Source organism: Rhinatrema bivittatum, chromosome 5, assembly GCF_901001135.1.
Source record: "Rhinatrema bivittatum chromosome 5, aRhiBiv1.1, whole genome shotgun sequence".
Classification (NCBI taxonomy): Eukaryota; Metazoa; Chordata; class Amphibia; order Gymnophiona; family Rhinatrematidae; genus Rhinatrema; species Rhinatrema bivittatum.
In genome coordinates this window covers 113167218-113186052 of record NC_042619.1, presented here as the reverse complement: position 1 = coordinate 113186052, position 18835 = coordinate 113167218, and the positions used below count along the sequence as shown (strand labels likewise).

Genomic DNA, 18835 nt, shown 5'->3' with positions numbered 1-18835 from the left:
GACTCCAGAAAATCTGCCTCTTCCTTTGAGGTCAATTTAATTTCAATGCTACTCTTGCAACTTCCTTGTAGTCATTTGAACTGTACATACACCTCTTCTTGTCACTCACTGCATCAGAGAACTCACTCATGATTTGGGTTATACATTCAGGTGGTAATCTGATAGCACCCCATACATTTGTGGGCTGTTACAGGCACAAATTTCACAAAATTTCATAGTGAACTAATGAGCTTAATTCCCTGCACAAGTTACACCTGTTAATTCGGGTGAAGAACTTGTCAATAAAACTTCTAGCAGATTTTAAAAGTGCTATGCGCGCCAAAGCCAGGAGATACGCACGTGACTCGGCCTAGCGGGCACCACGCGGATTTTAAAACGCGCGCAAGCATGCGCAAATCATCTGCTTCACGCAAAAAATAAAAAGTTTTAAAAGGGGCGGGGAGTGGGCGGAGTCTGGGCAGGCAGAGTCTGTACCATGAAGTCTGTGTATAAGTATTTACGTGCACAAGTGCCTGCCAGGGTCCCCTACCGCGTAACTTTACTTTTGTTATGGCTAGTGTGTAAGTAATAAAATAACAAAAACTAGGTTAGTCAGCGGGGTTTTAAAGGTCGTGGCTAACAGGGTAAAAGGGAAGTGACTGGGTCATTCATCAAAATGCGTTATTGGCGTTAACGCGTGCAATAATGCATTAACATGTGCATTATTGTTCATAAGGCATGGTGCGAATGCAAATGTTTTGGAGGGGTGGGATCAGGGAGGAGTTTGGGTGGGATTTAGTTAAAGGAGGGGTGCTATCATACGGTTTTAACACCAGAAATAACTACAACTTTTTTTTCCTGGTGTTAGGCTCTGCGATATGCTCAAAATGGCCAGACGCAATTTGCGACAAATTTTTGGAACTGCATTTTGGCCATTTCTGGACTTGGGGAGGGAGAAGAGAAGAGGGGGAAAGAGGGAGAAGGGAGAGTGGAGTAGAGAGAGAGAGCACCTCTGGGGAGGGCCTCACTGTGTGCACCTATTTATATTTCTATAGGAGGGCCATCTAATAGGTCGAGGTGAGGTGTTGGTGGTGGTTTAAGGTTTAAGGGCCAGTTTCGAATGTAGAGTGAGATGTACAAACAGCACAGTACACCTTGGTGAAGATTTGACGTCATTTGGAGTGAAGAAAGATGAAAATTTGCACTATGATGAAATTTTGCACTATGTTATCTCACCCTAGTTTGATGGTACCCTGTTATAGAGTCCATCAAGCGAGAGAGAACATAGTAGAAATTTCATCTTTGTGAGACTTTCCTCACTCCAAATATCAAATTGTCACCAAGGTGTACTGTGCTGTTCGCACATCTAACTCTACATGTGAAACTGGCCCCTAAACCTTAAACACCACCAACACCTCACCTCGACCTATTAGATGGCCCTCCTATAGAGATATAAATACTTCACTACTATGAGGGCCTTGCAGATGGTCTCTCTCTCTCTCTCTGTTATAAAATTGCTACGTCCATGTGCGCGAACTGGCAAATGTGCACTCATGTACACCCATGCATGGATCTTAAAATTTACCTCCTTTTATGCACACTTTTTCTAAATCAAAAACTAGGTGCATAAATTCAAACCTTGGTCAGAAAACACTCCTCCCCCCCTCCCGACTGGAATGCCTCTCTATTATGTGAGTAAACTTTTGTGCATACATGCTGTATTTGTGTAAATGTACATGCATAGCTGGAGAGGCATTCTGGGGGAGGAGTCTAGGCGGGGTTTAGGTTTACAAGCATACTCTGTATGCACATAAATGTATTCACATAGGGGCAGATTTTATAAATCTGCACACACGCGTACTTTTGTTCGTGCACCAGGCGCGAACAAGAGTACGCAGGATTTCAATAGATACGCGCGTAGCCGCGCGTATCCATTAAAATCCGGGGTCGGCGCACGCAAGGCTGCCCAAAATCGGCAGCCTGCACGCGCCGAGCCGCGCAGCCTGCCTCCGTTCCCTCCACCCCCCCGCACCTTCCCTTCCCTTCCCTAACCCCCCCCTACCTTTGTCGGCAAAGTTACGCCTGCTTCCAGCAGGCGTAACTTTTTGCGCACCAGGCCGGCTGCCGCGCTCCATGTTCCGGTCCGGGGGCTGGTCTGGAGGCCACGGCCACGCCCCCGGAACGCCCCCGGGCTGAAAACACGCCCGCGGCGCTGCCCCCGAAACGCGTGTCACTCGCGACACGCCCCCTGAAATGCCGCGTCACTACCGGCACGCCCCCCGACACGCCCCTCCATGCAAGCCCCGGGACTTACGCGCGTCCCGGGGCTTGTGAGCGCCGCTGTGCCTATGCAAAATAGGCTCGGCGCGCGCAGGGGGGGTTTGGGGTAGGTTTTCGGGGGGTACACGCGTACCCCTTTGAAAATCTACCCCATATTGGGTAAGGCACTGTTTTACCTGTTTTACTAGCCAAACTGGAATTACTGGGGGGGGGGTGTAAGTGGTGGTCAAGGGATGGTCAAGTGGGGGGGTGTAAGTGGCGGTCAAGTGATGTTCACCATGAAAATTATAAATGTATGCATATCCAGGGTGCAACATTTGAGGAGGGAACATAAGAACATAAGAAATTGCCATGCTGGGTCAGACCAAGGGCCCATCAAGCCCAGCATCCTGCTTCCAACAGAGGCCAAAACCAGGCCACAAGAACCTGGCAATTACCCAAACACCAAGAAGATCCCATGCTACTGATGCAATTAATAGCAGTGGCTATTCCCTAAGTAAAATTAATTAATAGCAGTTAATGGACTTCTCCTCCAAGAACTTATCCAAACCTTTTTTGAACCCAGCTAGACTAACTGCACTAACCACCTCCTCTGGCAACAAACTCCAGAGCTTTATTGTGTGTTGAGTGAAAAAGAATTTTCTCTGATTAGTCTTAAATGTGCTACTTGCTAACCATGGAATGCCCAGGACCAGGGCAGTTTCTGGATCTGTCTGAGTAACAAGTCTTACACAGGTTCATGTTTAACAAGGAAACCATACTATATCTCTGCCATCAATTGGAGCCATTATGGTCCTTGCCTTTTTTTTTTTTTATCATTTCTTGGATTAATATCTGGAATATGTCAATTAGCCACTCCTATATTTAAAGATCAATTTCTGGCTGCATTTCTTAGGAAAACACATTAGTATATATCTTTCCCTTGGATCAGAAAGCAAAAGCAACAAATCATGACAGATATTTACCAAAATGTAAATTTTCCCTCTTCTCTGGGGGCTACCAATTGCAATCATGACCCTGTAAGGCCACCTACAGGCATAATCACAAGGGCTTCCAATCCCTTAACATGCAGGTGGTCTACAATGCCAAGGGGATCATCATGGTCATAGTAGTGCCCAGATTTCTGGGGTCCTGTCACAATGCCTACATCCTCTCAGGAATTAATGGCCATTTCCAGGATGGTCTCATCACTGGTAGTTGGCTTTTAGGTAGGAATGTTGCTCTCACTACAATAACACAGCAACTAACCTCTGCCCTTTTCTCTCCCTCTATCTATAGGTGGTCATACTATTTTGGTCCAGAAAGGCCACTACAGCCTCTAACATGGGACAGCCTCACTGCCCACCAGCTTGTGATATCTCACTCTCCTATTCTCTGCTTTTTCCTCTACAGCTGATAAAGGATATCCACTCAAAACCTGGCTCATGATCCCGCTGGCATACCCACAGACTGCAGCAGATGTCCACTACAACAGGGCCCACCGACAGACCAGGGCAATCATTGAGAAAACCTTTGACATAACATGTTTCCATTGCCTAGAGATTAGGGGGCTGTCTTCTCTACAACTCAGCAAAGGTCTGTGGCATATTTCTAGCCTGTTGCATACTTCATAACCTGTCCAAGACCCGAGGCTTGCCTCCTCCATAGCAACAAGATGTTCCTCTTACAGTGCCCAACCATGAAGAGGAAGAGAAGGCATACGAGTAAAAAGGAACTGCAGGATAGGGATGGGCAGGGGAAAAACAATCATTTTTGTTTCAGTTTGTTTTTGGGAGATTTTTTTTCACGAATTTCGGTTCGTGAATTGCTTGCTTCATTTCATTCGTGTGAAAAAAAGCAATTCAAAAGTTACCCCCCAAAATGCCTAAAAAACTAAACTGAGCCCTCCCTCCCACCCACTCAGAAAAACACTGGGGCCAGGATCCCCCTGGCCCCCACTTACCTGGTCCAGTGGGGATCCACTGTCTCAGTCTAGTGCTAGGCCTGAAGCCTTGGGCTTGCATAGGCTGAGGCTTCAGCCTAACCCTAGGCCCAACACCTAGGCCTCAGCTTAGGCTGTTGCCCAGACCTAGGCCCCATGCCACGACCCAACCCGGAGGCTGGGGCCTGGACCCATGTACAATGTCGCAACAAGACCCGGAGGCTGGGTCCTGATACCGGAGCCTAGGCCTCGGCCAGGAGGCTGGGTCCCAATGCCTGGGCCTCAGCCCAGGGTCAGCTCCCTTGGAGCCCAGGCCTGGGAGCTCCTCTTCAGGCATTCTCTTCTTTCTTTGGCTTGCAGCATCGGGACCCAGCATTCGTCTGATACCCAACGGATCAGGTAAGTTTTTGTTTTTAGTTTAATTTTCATGGGTCTCAGCCGAGGCCCCGGCATCAGTCTGTACCTCCGCCAAGACCCCGGAGCTACACTCAGGCCTAGGGTGCGGCACCTGCTTTGCGCCTCGGCCTATGCCCTAGGTGAGGCCCCAGCTTCGGGCCTAGGCCAAGATGCCGGTGTCATGCTCGGGTATAAGCCGTGGCCCCTGCTTTGGGCCTCAGCCTATGCCCTAGGCAAGGCCCCGGCTTAGTTTAATACAAAATGAACGAATAACGTTTGTTTCATTCAGGGGGCCCCTGTTTCATTTCGGGATTCTACAAAATGAAATGAATTAGCCTTATTTGTCGCATTTTGTAGTTTTGCTTTAAACGAATGCACATCCCTATTGCAGGAGACACATTGCCAGACTCATCGGCAGGATATAGAGGAAAAGAACACTCTGATACAAAGACATTTTTGAAGTTGAAGGTGCATTTATTTAACAATTAATTTTTCCTGGGACATTCTCTCCTTTTGGAGGGGGGCCCTCTAGTACCTTGGATTGCCCAAGTCTGGTGATTTTGTGCAAAGGTTGCAGTCACTACTGACAGTGCCTTTGGAAGCCACAGACTCAGAAGACAATGGCAATAGGTGATAGCTGCAGGAGGGCTCTGGAAGTGCAAGTGCTCCTAAGAGCTGATGTTTAGGGGAGCCATAGGTTGAAAGCCTGGCAACACTGCTGTACCTCTCCTCTTCAGATGGTGTGAAAGATGAGACTATTTCTAAGTCAGCAGAGAGGAATGTATCCACCTTTGTGATCAGAGACGGGGGAAGGGGGAGGCGCTGGTAGAATAGGCAACCTTGGAGGTGGTGGAGCCATAGGAGAAGGCATCATAGATGGTGGAGGTGGACATGCAAGGGGAGCCTCTCACTGGCATTATAGAACTACAGCTGGCGTAGGAACAAACAGTGGTGGCGGTGATAGTGGTGCTAATTCAGGGGAAGACAGCATCCAGGGTTGCCAGGGAGCATTCCAAGCTGGCTGCAGCTAGCATGGAGGTATCCGCTGAAGCATCTCCCTTCAAACAGAAGTCATGGAGAGCAATTCCTTCTGCAGCATCTGATCATCACCCTGCATCTCCCGTCTTACACTTTGCAGCTCTTTGAGCAACACTTCCTTGAGGTCTGCACCTTTCTGTGGGAGCAGATTTGTACTCCTTCCAATACAGGAGGCTCCAGTATTTCATGACCTCCCTGACATGAAAGTCCATCGCCCATGGCTGTAAGTTAGGCTTCCTAAGCAGGGTTCCCTATCTGACATTTCAGAAAAAGGTGAAGACATTTTATTTTTTTCAAGCATTTTCAATGATATAAGATGAGAGAAGGGTTTGAAGTAATCTTTGTTTGGTATTGGCAAGATTATTATTATTGTATTATTTGTATTGTGTTTTATGTTATTATGTACATATATTGTGTTTTGTATTATATTTTTGTTTTTTTATAGTATGCTAAGGGTAAAGTTTCAGGATTTATTAAATACAAATATTTTATAAATAAATATATCTATATATATTATATCAGTAATATTTGTAATTTTGTTTCCTTGTTCACCTTTAAAAGAAACAGGCACTGAGAATGTCCTTCTAAGAAACATTTTCTTTGATAGATGGCTACCTAAATTATCTAAAATAAATATCAATGTAAAAGCATGATTCTGATCTTATTTTGTGTTTTGAGTTGCGGACACTCTTCTGAAGGTACCATTTGAGTGATACTGTGGGGGGATGGAGTGGATGGGGAGGAAGGGTGTCCTGGGGTTAGAATGAGTTCCATTAGCGCAGGCTGTCACATGACCTTTTAAAAGAAGACAAATGGCATTGCTTCTATGGAGGAGCCTCTGTGTTTAAGCAGTGAGCGTGGGAGAGGGAGACCATGCTCATACTTTAATATGGCGCGGTACTTATTAAAGCAGCAGACTGACTGGCGACTCTGCAACTTAAGTCTGCTTTGCTGCTATGGAGATAGGGCACAGGTGCATTGTAGGGTTGGGCATTCTACACTTGCTGCATTTTACTTGCTTGTATCAGATTCTAGTTTGCTCAGCTTCCTCCAGCTCCCACAGTTAATCCCAGTAATCGTTTCTTAGCATGGGGATTATTTATATGGCTTCTCCCCCAGTGATCCTGACATCAGAGAATGTCTCATTGCTCATGGTGGAGAGCTGACTGACTGCCATGCCTCAGTCTCACACAAAGAGGTTTGAAGGGTTCTCAGAAGTGTCTTAAGTGCCCATTACAATGGCTGCAGCCAGACTCCACACAAAAGTTTGCATTTTAGCAACAGCTACAAACCGGAGAAGGCAAGCACTAACCAGTTTACGTGAAAGTCCTTGGCACTCTAATGTTAGATGTGACTGCTCTAGATGGTAGACTGTCCGAGCTAAATGGTGGTGGTGGTGGCGGCATGTGTGCATGTCTTTGTATGGGGGAGCATCTAAGATAAAGCCTATGAGAGATACTATGCTTTCAGAGTCTGTGACATGAGAACTCTCACTGTCAGAAAATGAAATTAAAATAATTAATCATATTTTCAATGTTGTTTCAATTTGTTTTTAAACCCTGATATTAGTACTGAAAGTCAGTCTTCTATTGTATAATAATGCCGGCTTACCCCAACCAGTGGTTTACTGATTGAAATGCTCCATTTTCTTATGTAAATCGAAATATAGCTACAAGATTTATTTTGTGAAATATGTGACAATGAGATGTTGTATATGACAAATTGTATTCAATTTTGGGACAATTTTCAAAGCCATTTACAGGAGTACAAAGCAGTTTACTTGTATAAACTGTCTAAAAACTGCCACCTCGTCCTCCTTTGCCCCAACTCCTCCAAGGATGCTACCTCCACTAATGCCTCTAGCACCTCTAAGGAAGGCTTCCTCCACTCTGATGACCCAGCTAGAGATATCACCATCTACTGATAAAGAATTGGCCTCATTTTCTATGCCCTCTAAAGAGGAGAGGCACTCCAGTGCAGCCAGGCCTTCAACCTAAACATCAGCTCTCAGGAGCCCCTCTTGCCACTGAAGCCATTCTGCAGTTATCACTATAGCCACTGCCTTATTGACCTCCAAAGACACTATCAGCAGTGACCGCACAATTTCGTGGACTACTCAGGCCTGGTGCAGAAGCACCAGGCCTGAGTAGTCCACGAAACAAGAATCAACACCTAAAAAGAGAGGATGTTCCACAACATCATATGATTTTTGCTATGCATAAATATCACCTATCTGCTGTAAATAAATGCACCTTTACCTTGAAACTTTCTTTGTATAAGAGTGTTCTTTTCCTCTACAGATTGCTGGTGAGTCTGGCAATGTATCTCATGCAATTCCTCCCCACTCAGGTCACACGCCTCCTCTTCTCTTCATCACTGGGCCCTGAAAGATGAGCATCTTGTCCTTCTGGAGGAGGGAGGCCTCAGCTTTTGGTCAGGTTATGAAGCATGCAGAAGGCTAGAAGATCTCACAGATCTTTGTTGGGTTTTAGAAAAGACATCCTTCTTGATCTGTCCAGGAGGCGGAAATGTGTTTTGAGTAGGCAGAAGGTTCTCCTAAATGACTGACCCAGTCTGCCTGTGGACCCTGTTGTTCCAAAGTTTATGATTCAAACAAACGGCTACAGAAGATCATTATTCAGTACATTCACAGATTTCACCGGTTATTCCATGTACTTTTAGCATAACTGTGTTGCTCAGAGGAGACTGCTAATGGAGAGTATGGTGAAGCTAGCAAATCTAAACTTTAAAAAATTGGACTGTACCTGGCCGTCTGTACCAATGGTGCCACCGCAGTCAGTGAGGAGCTCCGACATGTCATAGTAGCTTATAAACTCCCACAAGCAGGCTTCGAGGTTAAGATTTCGGTAGAAGCGTAAGGTCCCTGACCCTCTGAGGGATGTGCTGTATTGGTATGGAGAGGTCTCGCCGATCACGTCTGGGTTTTTGGTGGCATCGGTCAGGAATCCATGACGTGTCTTCACCTCAGTGTAATCCAACAGGTTGGAACACTTGTGGTTTCCAACCCTGGTCCCGTCGGGGCTGAGCGTGAGCTCAAAGTTGGACAGCTCTCTTGTAGAGATAACAGGCATCATGCCTATGCAAACAGAATGTCACGGTAATCAAAAGAAGCTATAGAAAAGGTATCCTTGCCTATTAACATCCAGCAGAATTACTGTGGTTCCAATAAAGGTTTCCTAAAATACTACCCTGGGCTAAAGTAAGTTACAATTTTGCAAGGCCCATTTCATTGTGAACTTCCTTAGGAGAAGATTAAAGGGGAAATTATCAGTTTACTTTGGGGTAACGTCAGACTTTATGTCAAGTTTCAAAGGGAAAATATGTGCATGCAGAGGCTACCGACTTTTGCACCTGTTTTTTGTGTGGGTGGAATTCGCAAGGAAAATAATGCATGAAGACTTAAAAGAACAATCTGGTCACATTATTCTCCTATCCCACCCAACTCAGATCTCAGGAGCACCCGCGCTAAATGCAGCTAAAAAGCATGCGTACTTTCAGCCATATGGGGAGAGGGCAATTTTCAGAAAGCCAAATTATGTGGGAAATTTGCTATTTACTCACATAAAATATTTTGAAAATTGTCCTCTAAATGATGTGCTCAGAGTCCCACCTTGAATGCAAACACAGTAAATAAGAGCAGATAAAGCCTACATGGCCCATCCAGTCTGCCCAGCTGAGATTCCTTCAGTTTGGATAAATGTGCATATAAATTCTAGGACTGTGCAGCCCAAAAACTTTTTTATTGTTTTTTTCATTTTATTTTTTTTTCTACTTATGTTTTATTTTGGTTGTTTTGTTTTTAGTGCGCACTAATTTTGTTAGTGCACACTAATGCATTAGTGCGGTTTAAAAACAAAAAAAAACCCCGCTGCACATCCTTAATACATTTTCAAATGCAACCCAATACTAATTTCCCCCTCCTTGCACACATCTTCCACCCAACTTCTCAATCTTCTTTCCATATCTATTCCAAGCATGCCCAAAATCTGTTAGTGAAGGCGTACCTCGGTGCTTTCTTGGAACCCCAATACAACCATACCACTATCGTGTAGGGCTATAACCGCTGTTTAATGTTATATCCGCTGCTCCTTGCAGCTTACCCCATTGCTCTTCCTGGAAGCACAAAGCAGTCATGCCACTGCAGTTTTGGGCTGAACTGCCACCCCGTGCAGGTTACCCCAGTATGCCACTACCATTCTTCTTGCCACTAGTGCTCCTCTATTTATCCCATGCTTTTTGAATTCTTTTTAGTCTTCATCATCTCCTCCTTCAGGAGGGCAGTCCATGCATCCACCTCCCCTTTCCATGAAAAAAACATTTTTTGATGTTGTTCCTGAGTTTACCTCCTTGGAGCTTCACATCATGACCCTTAGTTCTACCATTTCATTTCCAATGAAAATGGTTTGTATCTTATGTATTATTAATGCCTTTCAGATATCCCCCCCCCCCCACAATTCCTCCTTTCCTCTATACATTTTTAGGTACTTCAAATGGAAAGGTGGAATTATTTTCTTGTGTTTCACAGGCTACATTGCCAGGCCTGTAGCAACTGTACACACAATGGGGTAGATTTTAAAACAAGGCGCGTTGGCGTACTTTTGTTGGCGCTCCAGGCGCAAACAAAAGTACGCGGGATTTTAGTAGATACGCGCGGAGCCGCGCGTATCTGCTAAAATCCTGGATCGGCGCGTGCAAGGCTATCAATTCTGTATAGCTGGCGTGCGCCGAGCCGCGCAGCCTACCCCCGTTCCCTCCGAGGCCGCTCCGAAATCGGAGCGGCCTCGGAGGGAACTTTCCTTTGCCCTCCCCTCACCTTCCCCTCCCTTCCCCTACCTAACCCACCCGCCCGGCCCTGTCTAAACCCCCCCCTTACCTTTGTCGGGGGATTTACGCCTCCCTCTGGGAGGCGTAAATCCCCCGACAAGGACCTGCCCCCAGGTCGCGTCCCGGCGCTAGTGCGCCGGGACGCAACCTGGGGGCGGGTCCGGAGGGCGCGGCCACGCCCCCGGACCGCCCCGGGCCGTAGCCACGCCCCCGGGCCCGCCCCCGGAACGCTCCCGACACGCCCCGAAAACGCAGCGCGGTTTGGGCCCGCCCCCCGACATGCCCCCGACACGCCCCCCTCGCCAAACCCCGGGACTTACGCGAGTCCCGGGGTCTGCGCGCGCCGGTAGGCCTATTGAACATAGGCTTACCGGCGCGCAGGGCCCTGCTCGCCTAAATCCGCCCGGATTTGGGCGGATTTAGGCGAGCAGGGCTCTTAAAATCCGCCCCAATATGAAGTTACAGTGCAGGGAGTTTGAATAAATATATTGTATTCATAATACACATTATACAAACTCACTGTAATAGTAACAAGAAATTTCAACATGGGAGACAATTCATAAAAAAAGCCTAATGATCATTCAGGTGACATAGTACTATTAGGTTACAAACTCAAAGCATCCCTTGCTCCCTGCACGCGATAAGGCCATAACGCACACGATACCGGCCGCATCGCTGTGGTACTATTTAAATCAGGGGAAGGGGAGGAGTGTGGGTGGGATGAGGACACATTATCACCAGCAGCACATTGGGAAATAACACCACCTTTTCCTGTGGCGCTATGGGGGCGAGAGTGTGTGGCGCGGCCACACCGTGGCAGGCGAAACCACACCGCCGCGATGCGGCCGGCTGCACACTATCACCCCCGCCCCTTTTTTTTCCCCTTGGGCCATCATTCTGCTATATTTGTAGTGGAATGATGAACCCCGAGGCTTGTGATTTCTCCTTCTCTGAGGAGAGAGTTGATCTTACCATCAATGTGTGGCAGTGTGACAGTTAGCTTGATGAGATTTGGATGATCTGGATCTTCTGGTCCGGTATAGCGCAGCTTGGCAGAGAATGGCTCGGCACCGACCACACTTGGCACTCGAGGCTGGCAAAGTCCTAGCAGAAAGAAAAAAGATGGTTTTGTGTTATGTTCAGACTGAGCACTTTGGTACTCAGAAGTCATAAGAACATAAGAAATTACCATGTTGGGTCAGACCAAGGGTCTATCAAGCCCAGCATCCTGTTTCCAACAGAGGCCAAACCAGGCCACAAGAACCTGGCAATTACCCAAAAACCAAGTAGATCCCATGCTACTGATGCAATTAATAGCAGTGGCTATTCCCTAAGTAAACTTGATTAATAGCAGTTAATGGACTTCTCCTCCAAGAACTTATCCAAACTTTTTTTGAACCCACCTACACTAACTGCACTAACCGCATGCAGAATTCTTCACCTTTTTATACCTATTCAACCCCTACTCATAAATTGCACTATTTACTAAAAGGCTTGAAATGGTGCTTTTTAAGATGCTGTTTATTTCAACAGGATTTACTACACTGTTTAGTAAATCCTACGCTCCCATGGCCAGTAATGCACAGACATTTCCAGAGGTGGTAACATCTACACGTTAGCAGCTGCAGGAAGACATGTTCCCTGGTCTGCAGACCTAAAGGAGCAGAGAGCCCCAAATGAAAATCCCTCTGGTAGAGCCAAAAGTCACTTCCATCGAAACCTCCCACTCCCAGAAACCACACCCCTGCCTCCTTCCAGGTTGATCCAAAACCCCCTTCCACTGATTGACCGCAGTACGAACTCTCCCAAATTAGATGTCTCCTTTCAGTCTCCCCCTTAACCCTATTCCCCCCCATCGGATGGCCTGCTGCAGCTGTGCCCCTAGCTAGAAATCACCAGCCCTTGAGCCCTCCCCCTGTCCTCAAGGGTAACCAGAGGGAATCCCAGGCAGAAGCGACGCCCTGGTGCTCCTTGCCTGCTAACACTGTAATTCAAATGGTGCTGGCTGACCTGACAGTCCCCTTTGCCCCCCACGTGAAAGTACAGGGCTCAAGGACAACGTTTTGTTTTCTTCCATTTATTACTTGTGATGGTGGCTTCACAACTGTCACTGATATTTTCTCTTGTTACAGCTGTGTTTTGGGCTTTTTGCACATTTGACTCCTCCCCCATCTTTTGCCCATACCATTTTTGGGATGAGTCTTGCCCTTATATATAATGAGCGTGCAAGCTCTCGAGGAAAGGCTGGGTGGACAAGCTCTTGAGGAGATAACATCTTGTCGGAGGAGCTGGGGTTTTGGAGCTGAGGAAGGGGTGGGTGGGTTTTTTTTAGGAGGTTTCCTGGTAGGCCTCACCAAGCTGAGGAGTTTTACGGAGAAGGTGAGATTTTTGGGAGATTTCGACCAGATCCTAATAGAAGGGCTAGTACGCTCTTCCTGGAAGGGGCTGGATCTCCCAGTTGCTTCAACCCTGCAACCAATTAACAGTGGGGCAGAAACTACTGGACAAGAAGAGGTTTAGTATCCAGTTTTTGAAGTAAGGAGAGCTTTTCCATCTTTGCCTCCTGCTTATGATTGTGAGAGAGGAACATTTTCCTACCCTTTGAGGGGAGGGCATATTGGACATTGATTCCAATCAGAGGAGAAGAGGTAAGAGGAGGTGCACAATAGACAATGAAACCGCAGCCTAGAGGATTGTTATTTTAATTGTTATGTTAATGATCTTTTCCATTTTGGCATGGATCCTGTTTTTCAGTTGAAGTAAACCTTTTTTTTTTTTTTTACACAACTACTGGTCTGCTGGCCGTGTTCATCCGTGACCTCGACTTATTGAAATTCCTCCTTCTATGAGAGGGTGTTTGAGAGTGATCAATGGTATTTTGGATCCCCTCCCCCCGACTGCAGTAGGGACCCCAGAGGTTTATGGGACCCTGGCACACCAGTGGCTAACTGTGCTTGAGAAGAGAAGCAGAGGGAGAGGTCCGTGACATTAGGACTGACCCTGGGGACTGTATGGCCCCTGAATTCAGTCCTCAAACCAAGAAGGGGTTACATACTTGCTCAAAAAAAAAAGAAAATTCAACAATTTTCCTTGGTTTCTAAGAGGCATTAAATAGGTAAGTGTGCATCATGTACTGTATGTATAGACTGTGATGTAGGGCCCCGATTTTCCCACCTCTTTTTGCTGTGCAGGATCAGGCTAGATGCTTGGTCGACCTTAACTCCCACAGAGGGAGAGAGGTCTGTGAGCGGGACCCTGCAGGGCAGAAGAGATTTCGGAGGGCAGGACCAGCTGGGATAGGATAGAAGTGTAAGCGCTGCTGACTTCTGGAGGCCCCATGTCTCCTGCCCCTCTCTAAGAAGTATGGTGAGTATTGAAGGCACACGGTCCTGAAGGAAGCCAGTCTGCTAATCCATATCTAAGCTGAACTGCAAGAATACTGCAAAGGTAGGCAGTGATTGTCAGCATTTGATGTCTGTTTGTGTGAGTACAAGTGAATATTGCATTAGAAAAGGCGGGAGTCAGTCTGGTTTACTGCTCCAGCCCAGAGGAATTGCTCGGCCATCTTCACATACACATACAGAATTAGTTAACTGGGTTCTGAGCTGAAGCGCTTAAAATGGCAACTGGACAAGGTGTGTTTCTTATTATTACTCTTTTGTTCTTTGTAATACATCCTGAAATACATATTCCTTTTTATGCATTTAAGTACGGGAATGAGTGGGCATTTAGAAATTACTTGTCACAGGTGCAGAAATGTGCATGCTAGGTGAATAAAAAGACATAATCTAGATCTTGTTTGTTTACCTTAATTTCTGCCCAGTCAAAATGACCTAGAATAGAAACCACACAGCTTTTCTCCTACTGTTGCTGAATAACATAGGATAATAGATGAATATTTTACCCTCTTCAGTGTTTACAGTTACAATTGGACTCATGAGCTCCAGGCCTTCATTCCCATTAGAGTTCACAGCACGAGCTGCACACTGCACCCGAGACCCAGCTTGAAAGTAAATCGAGTCAAGTGTGATCATCTTGGAGGATGTGAAGAACGTATCAAAATCCACCTCTCTCATGGGACTGGTAACTCCATCAAGGCCTGTGGGAGCACTAACCAGCCAACGGTAGCGTGTCAGAGTGTCATTGATATTCTCACTAGCACATATTGAACCGGTCTTGTCGTAGTCTAAATATTTGGGATTGCAAGCCTGTGGAAAGAGTCAAATGCCCGATAAGAACCTACAGTTATTAAGAAACAGTAGATCGAACAGTTAATGGAACAGTTTCTGCTTCCCACTGTAAAGCAGCATTTGGCATTGACAGTGTATGCCATTATATGAAAAGATAATTCAGTGCAGAGGGCACGTAGCCTGTGCTTGACACACATCACAATAGTTTGTGTTAGCCCAAAAGCATTCTGATTAACATGTACATTAACAAGTTCTCCCATTTTCATTTTGTGACTGTTACTAATATGTTTGGAAGTAAACCCTGCACATAAAGGTATTATATAACTCCATAAATGTATATACTTTAACACAGGGGGTTCCCAACCAGCCCTTGGGACACACCTAGCCAGTCAGGTTTTCAGAATATCCACAGTGAATATTTATGAGATGAGTTTGCATACAATGGAGGCACTGCATGCAAATCTCTCTCATGCATGTCCATTGTGCATATCCTGAAAACCTTTCTGGCTAGCTGTGTCCCAAAGACTAGGTTGAGAACCCCTGCAAGGCACAAATTTAAATTAAAAATCAACCAAAAATGGGAAGGTATACTCTACAGGAAGATTGTTCCATAGTCCATGATTGACCCCAGTCTATAATATGCTAGAATCTCTGCAGTGCATTGCGGTTTTCTGAACTGTTTCTTTAAGGAAAATCTTATTTCAGGAAGCCACAAATAATATACTCTGTAACAGAGCTTAAAACAAAATCACAGCATATGCAAAATAACACAGGGGGTAATTTTCAAAAGGTTTTACATATATAAATGCACTTTATGCATGTAAGTGGGCTTTTTAAAAATGCTACAAAATATGCCATTGAATTGTCCATAGGTTATGCACGTAAATGGCTTGTGAAAATTGCTAGGTAGTATGTTACATTTACACATGTAACTCCTTTGAAAATTACCTTTTGATGTCTACAAGGAAAATTTGTGAAATTATTAGAGGTCTATATTCAAAAGCAACTTTTGAAGTTACTTGGACAAAATCAGAGATCTGTGTATTTCCCCCTGCTATCAAGCTAAATTCTGCCTGGAAAACTTATTACCTGCACAAAATTTAGCTGGATAAAAAGAAGCGGTGATGGAGACATGGTTAAGTTTTAGCCAGTGAGTGCTGATATTCAGTGCTACCTAACTAATGTCAGCTGGATAAGTGTGACCATAAAATTATCCATCTAAATATACCTGGTTAATTTTATCTGAGTAACTTTAACTGGGTATATTATATTTATCAGAACTGGGTATGTTCAATTGACTAGTGGGTCACTATATCTGGGTAATTTTCCCGCCTGCTGAATATCAACCTCTGGGTCAATTGCTCTCTAGCTGCAAAACAATCTGCTAATAAATGCTAATCTGCAAATACTCACTGTCACACACACAACGGGATAGCCAGCAATGGGGTTTGGGTTCTCTTTAATCCTAGAAGTATCATCATACATCAAGAGAGAGGCCACTTGGGGAACTGAAGGGAAAGTGACATCTGCCATGCTGTTCATTTCCTCAATGTATACAATGGCCTTGGTCATCTAGAAGTCAAGAATAAAAGAAATAGATGTAATGTAGATTATAATAAAATATATTTTATGTTTTAAAAAAAAAAAAATCACATTTTTAAATTTGGTATTTTCAGTAACATTAAGGACCTGATTTAGTAAGTCTTTTCCCACAGAAGCACAATGGGATAAAAATCTTAGAGGTAGATTTTAAGAGCTGCGCGTGGGCGCACTTTTGCCAGAGAATGCACATGGATGCAGCGATTTTAAAACATACATGCGTATACATGTGCATGTTTCAAAATCGGCTATTTGTGCGTACACGTGCACACAATTTCATATATTCGCGCGCACAAATGCCTCCTTACTCGCGTACGTGGGGGCGATTTTACTAAACAAGCACGCCGACTCTCATCCTAGTTCGTTCCCAGTTCGCCCAATTAACCAATTAGCCTTGCTAACCCTGCCCCCCCCCGGTACTATGTCTACCTTTTACCCTGTTAGGCCAGACCCCCTAAACCTCGTTAAGTAGTCTGTTTTTTAAAATTGTATTACTTACACTCTGTCCATAGCAGAAGTAAAGTTACATGGTAGGGGACCCCGGTGCGCACTTGTGCACGAAAATAGGTACGCGCAGAAATCATGCGTCAGCCCTGGCCCGCCCATGCCTCTCCCAGACCACCCCATACCCCATCCCTTTTTCTGAAAATTTTTTTGTGTCGCAGGCCTTTTAAAATCCACGCAGCTCATGTGTGTCCGAGACATGCATGTATCTCCCGGTTTTTGCGCGTGCAAGGCTTTTAAAAATCGACTAGTATGTGAATCAGCTCCTAAAAGAAAACATGTTATAAAATTCCATCTCAAATCTTATAGAAGGTATTGGTTACTTAAATGAAGCATACTATATTTGTGTTTGTATTAATCAATCCTTGTAGGGATGCGTGGTATACTGAAGGTATAGTCTTACAAATGGGAACTGTGTTTAAATTGCTTTTCCCAAAGGAGTAACTGAAGAGAACGCACCAGTTTTCCACATCACAATGCTTTCAGTTTGGGGACACTGAGATCCATTTTTGGTGCCATTTGGCAGATCTTAATGCGATTTATAGTAATCACACAATTTCTAATTCATGATATTCATAACAAAATCTAAGCATAAAAAGATCCATATTTAATCCCTGTCTGCACTATTAAATATAGCCGCTATCTTAAAGTTAGCTGGATACATTTATTTAGCTAACTTTAGGACATATCTTTAGCCTGACCAGACTAAGCCGGATAAGTTATCTGAGTTAACTGGATATCAGAGTCAGCCAGATAGCTTAGCCGGTTAATGTAAATCCTCCCGAAACAACACCAAAATGCCACTAAGTTATTCAGCTAAATTTTAGCTGGATAGTAAGGTATCTGACTAAATTATAGCTGGACAAGTACTCAAATAGTCACTTAGCCAGATTACTTCTGAGTTATCCATCTAAATGTTTCTGAATATGGACATCCAAATAAATAAGTTACGATCATAAAAAAATGTAATCTACCTTATAAATGGCCTGTGACCGACGGCCCGCAAATGCGCAGTAGAGCGCAGCTCTACTGCACATGTGCGGGCAAGGACGTCGGTCAGAAGAAAAAAAATGGCGGTGGGGCCGCAGGAGCGGGAGGAGAAGCAGCGGCGCCGCGCGCGCGCGGTGCCGCTACTTCTCCTCCCCAGATCTGCCGGCAGATCTCGGGGGGGGGTCACTGCCGCGCGCGCGCGGGAGTGACACCCCCCCCTCCCCCCCCCGAGATCTGCCGGCAGGAGCGGGAGGAGTTAATGGAGCCGGGTGAGGGTTGCGGGAAGTCGCGCTTACGGCGCCGGGAGGAAATGGAGGTGGGTGTGGGCTGCGAGGAGTCGCGAGTACGGCGTCGGAAGGAAATGGAGGCGGGTGAAGGGAGGGACTGAGTGGGAGGGAGGGAGGGACTGAGTGGGAAGGAGGGAGAGGGGGACTGAGTGAGTGGGAGGGAGAGGGGGACTGAGTGAGTGGGAGGGAGAGGGGGGAGTGAGTGGGAGGGAGAGGGGGGACTGAGTGGGAGGGAGAGAGGGACTGAGTGAGAGGAGAGGGAGGGTGGAGAGGAGTAGGAGTGGGTGGGGGTGGGGGAGGGGGTGGTGAAGAGTGAGGGGTGAGGGGAGAGAGAATGAGGGGGAGGTGAGAGACAGAGGGATGTAGCCCGTTTTAACGGGCTTTACGGCTTGTAAAATATAAACAGAGAATGACATCCATGGATCTAATCTCTATTGGGAGGGAATTCCATATTTCTGGAGCCTCCACAGAAAACGTTCTAATTCTATGCTTCTCTCACTTAACCTCATGAATACTTGGAACCAACAGAAGGTCCATTTGGGAAGAATGAAAGGACCTTGTTGGAACATAGGAGGTCATTTTAAAAAGGAATTATGTGCGTAAAAGTAGCACATATTGTAGCAATTTTCAAAAGCCCATTTACCATATGTGCAAAAAACCTTTGGAAAAATTAATTTAAATTTCAAAAGAGTTACATGCATAAAAGTAACACTTTTCAAATGTACATTTATGCATATAAAACCCCGTTTTACACACAAATCCTTTTGAAAATTATCTCCATAGTGAACAACCTTCCTCATTAGCTT

General features: G+C 45.6%; 1 protein-coding gene across 1 annotated transcript in view; it reads right to left on the bottom strand.

The window, feature by feature from the left end:
* The window catches only part of FREM2 (FRAS1 related extracellular matrix 2), a 322606-nt gene that overhangs the window by 42506 nt on the left and 261265 nt on the right, over positions 1-18835 (bottom strand). The window contains exons 13-16 of the mRNA XM_029602748.1: positions 16063-16221; positions 14364-14667; positions 11432-11563; positions 8380-8711 (exon numbers count right to left, since the gene is read on the bottom strand). Coding sequence (XP_029458608.1) covers positions 8380-8711; positions 11432-11563; positions 14364-14667; positions 16063-16221 — 927 coding nt within the window. The remainder of the gene's footprint in view (positions 1-8379; positions 8712-11431; positions 11564-14363; positions 14668-16062; positions 16222-18835) is intronic.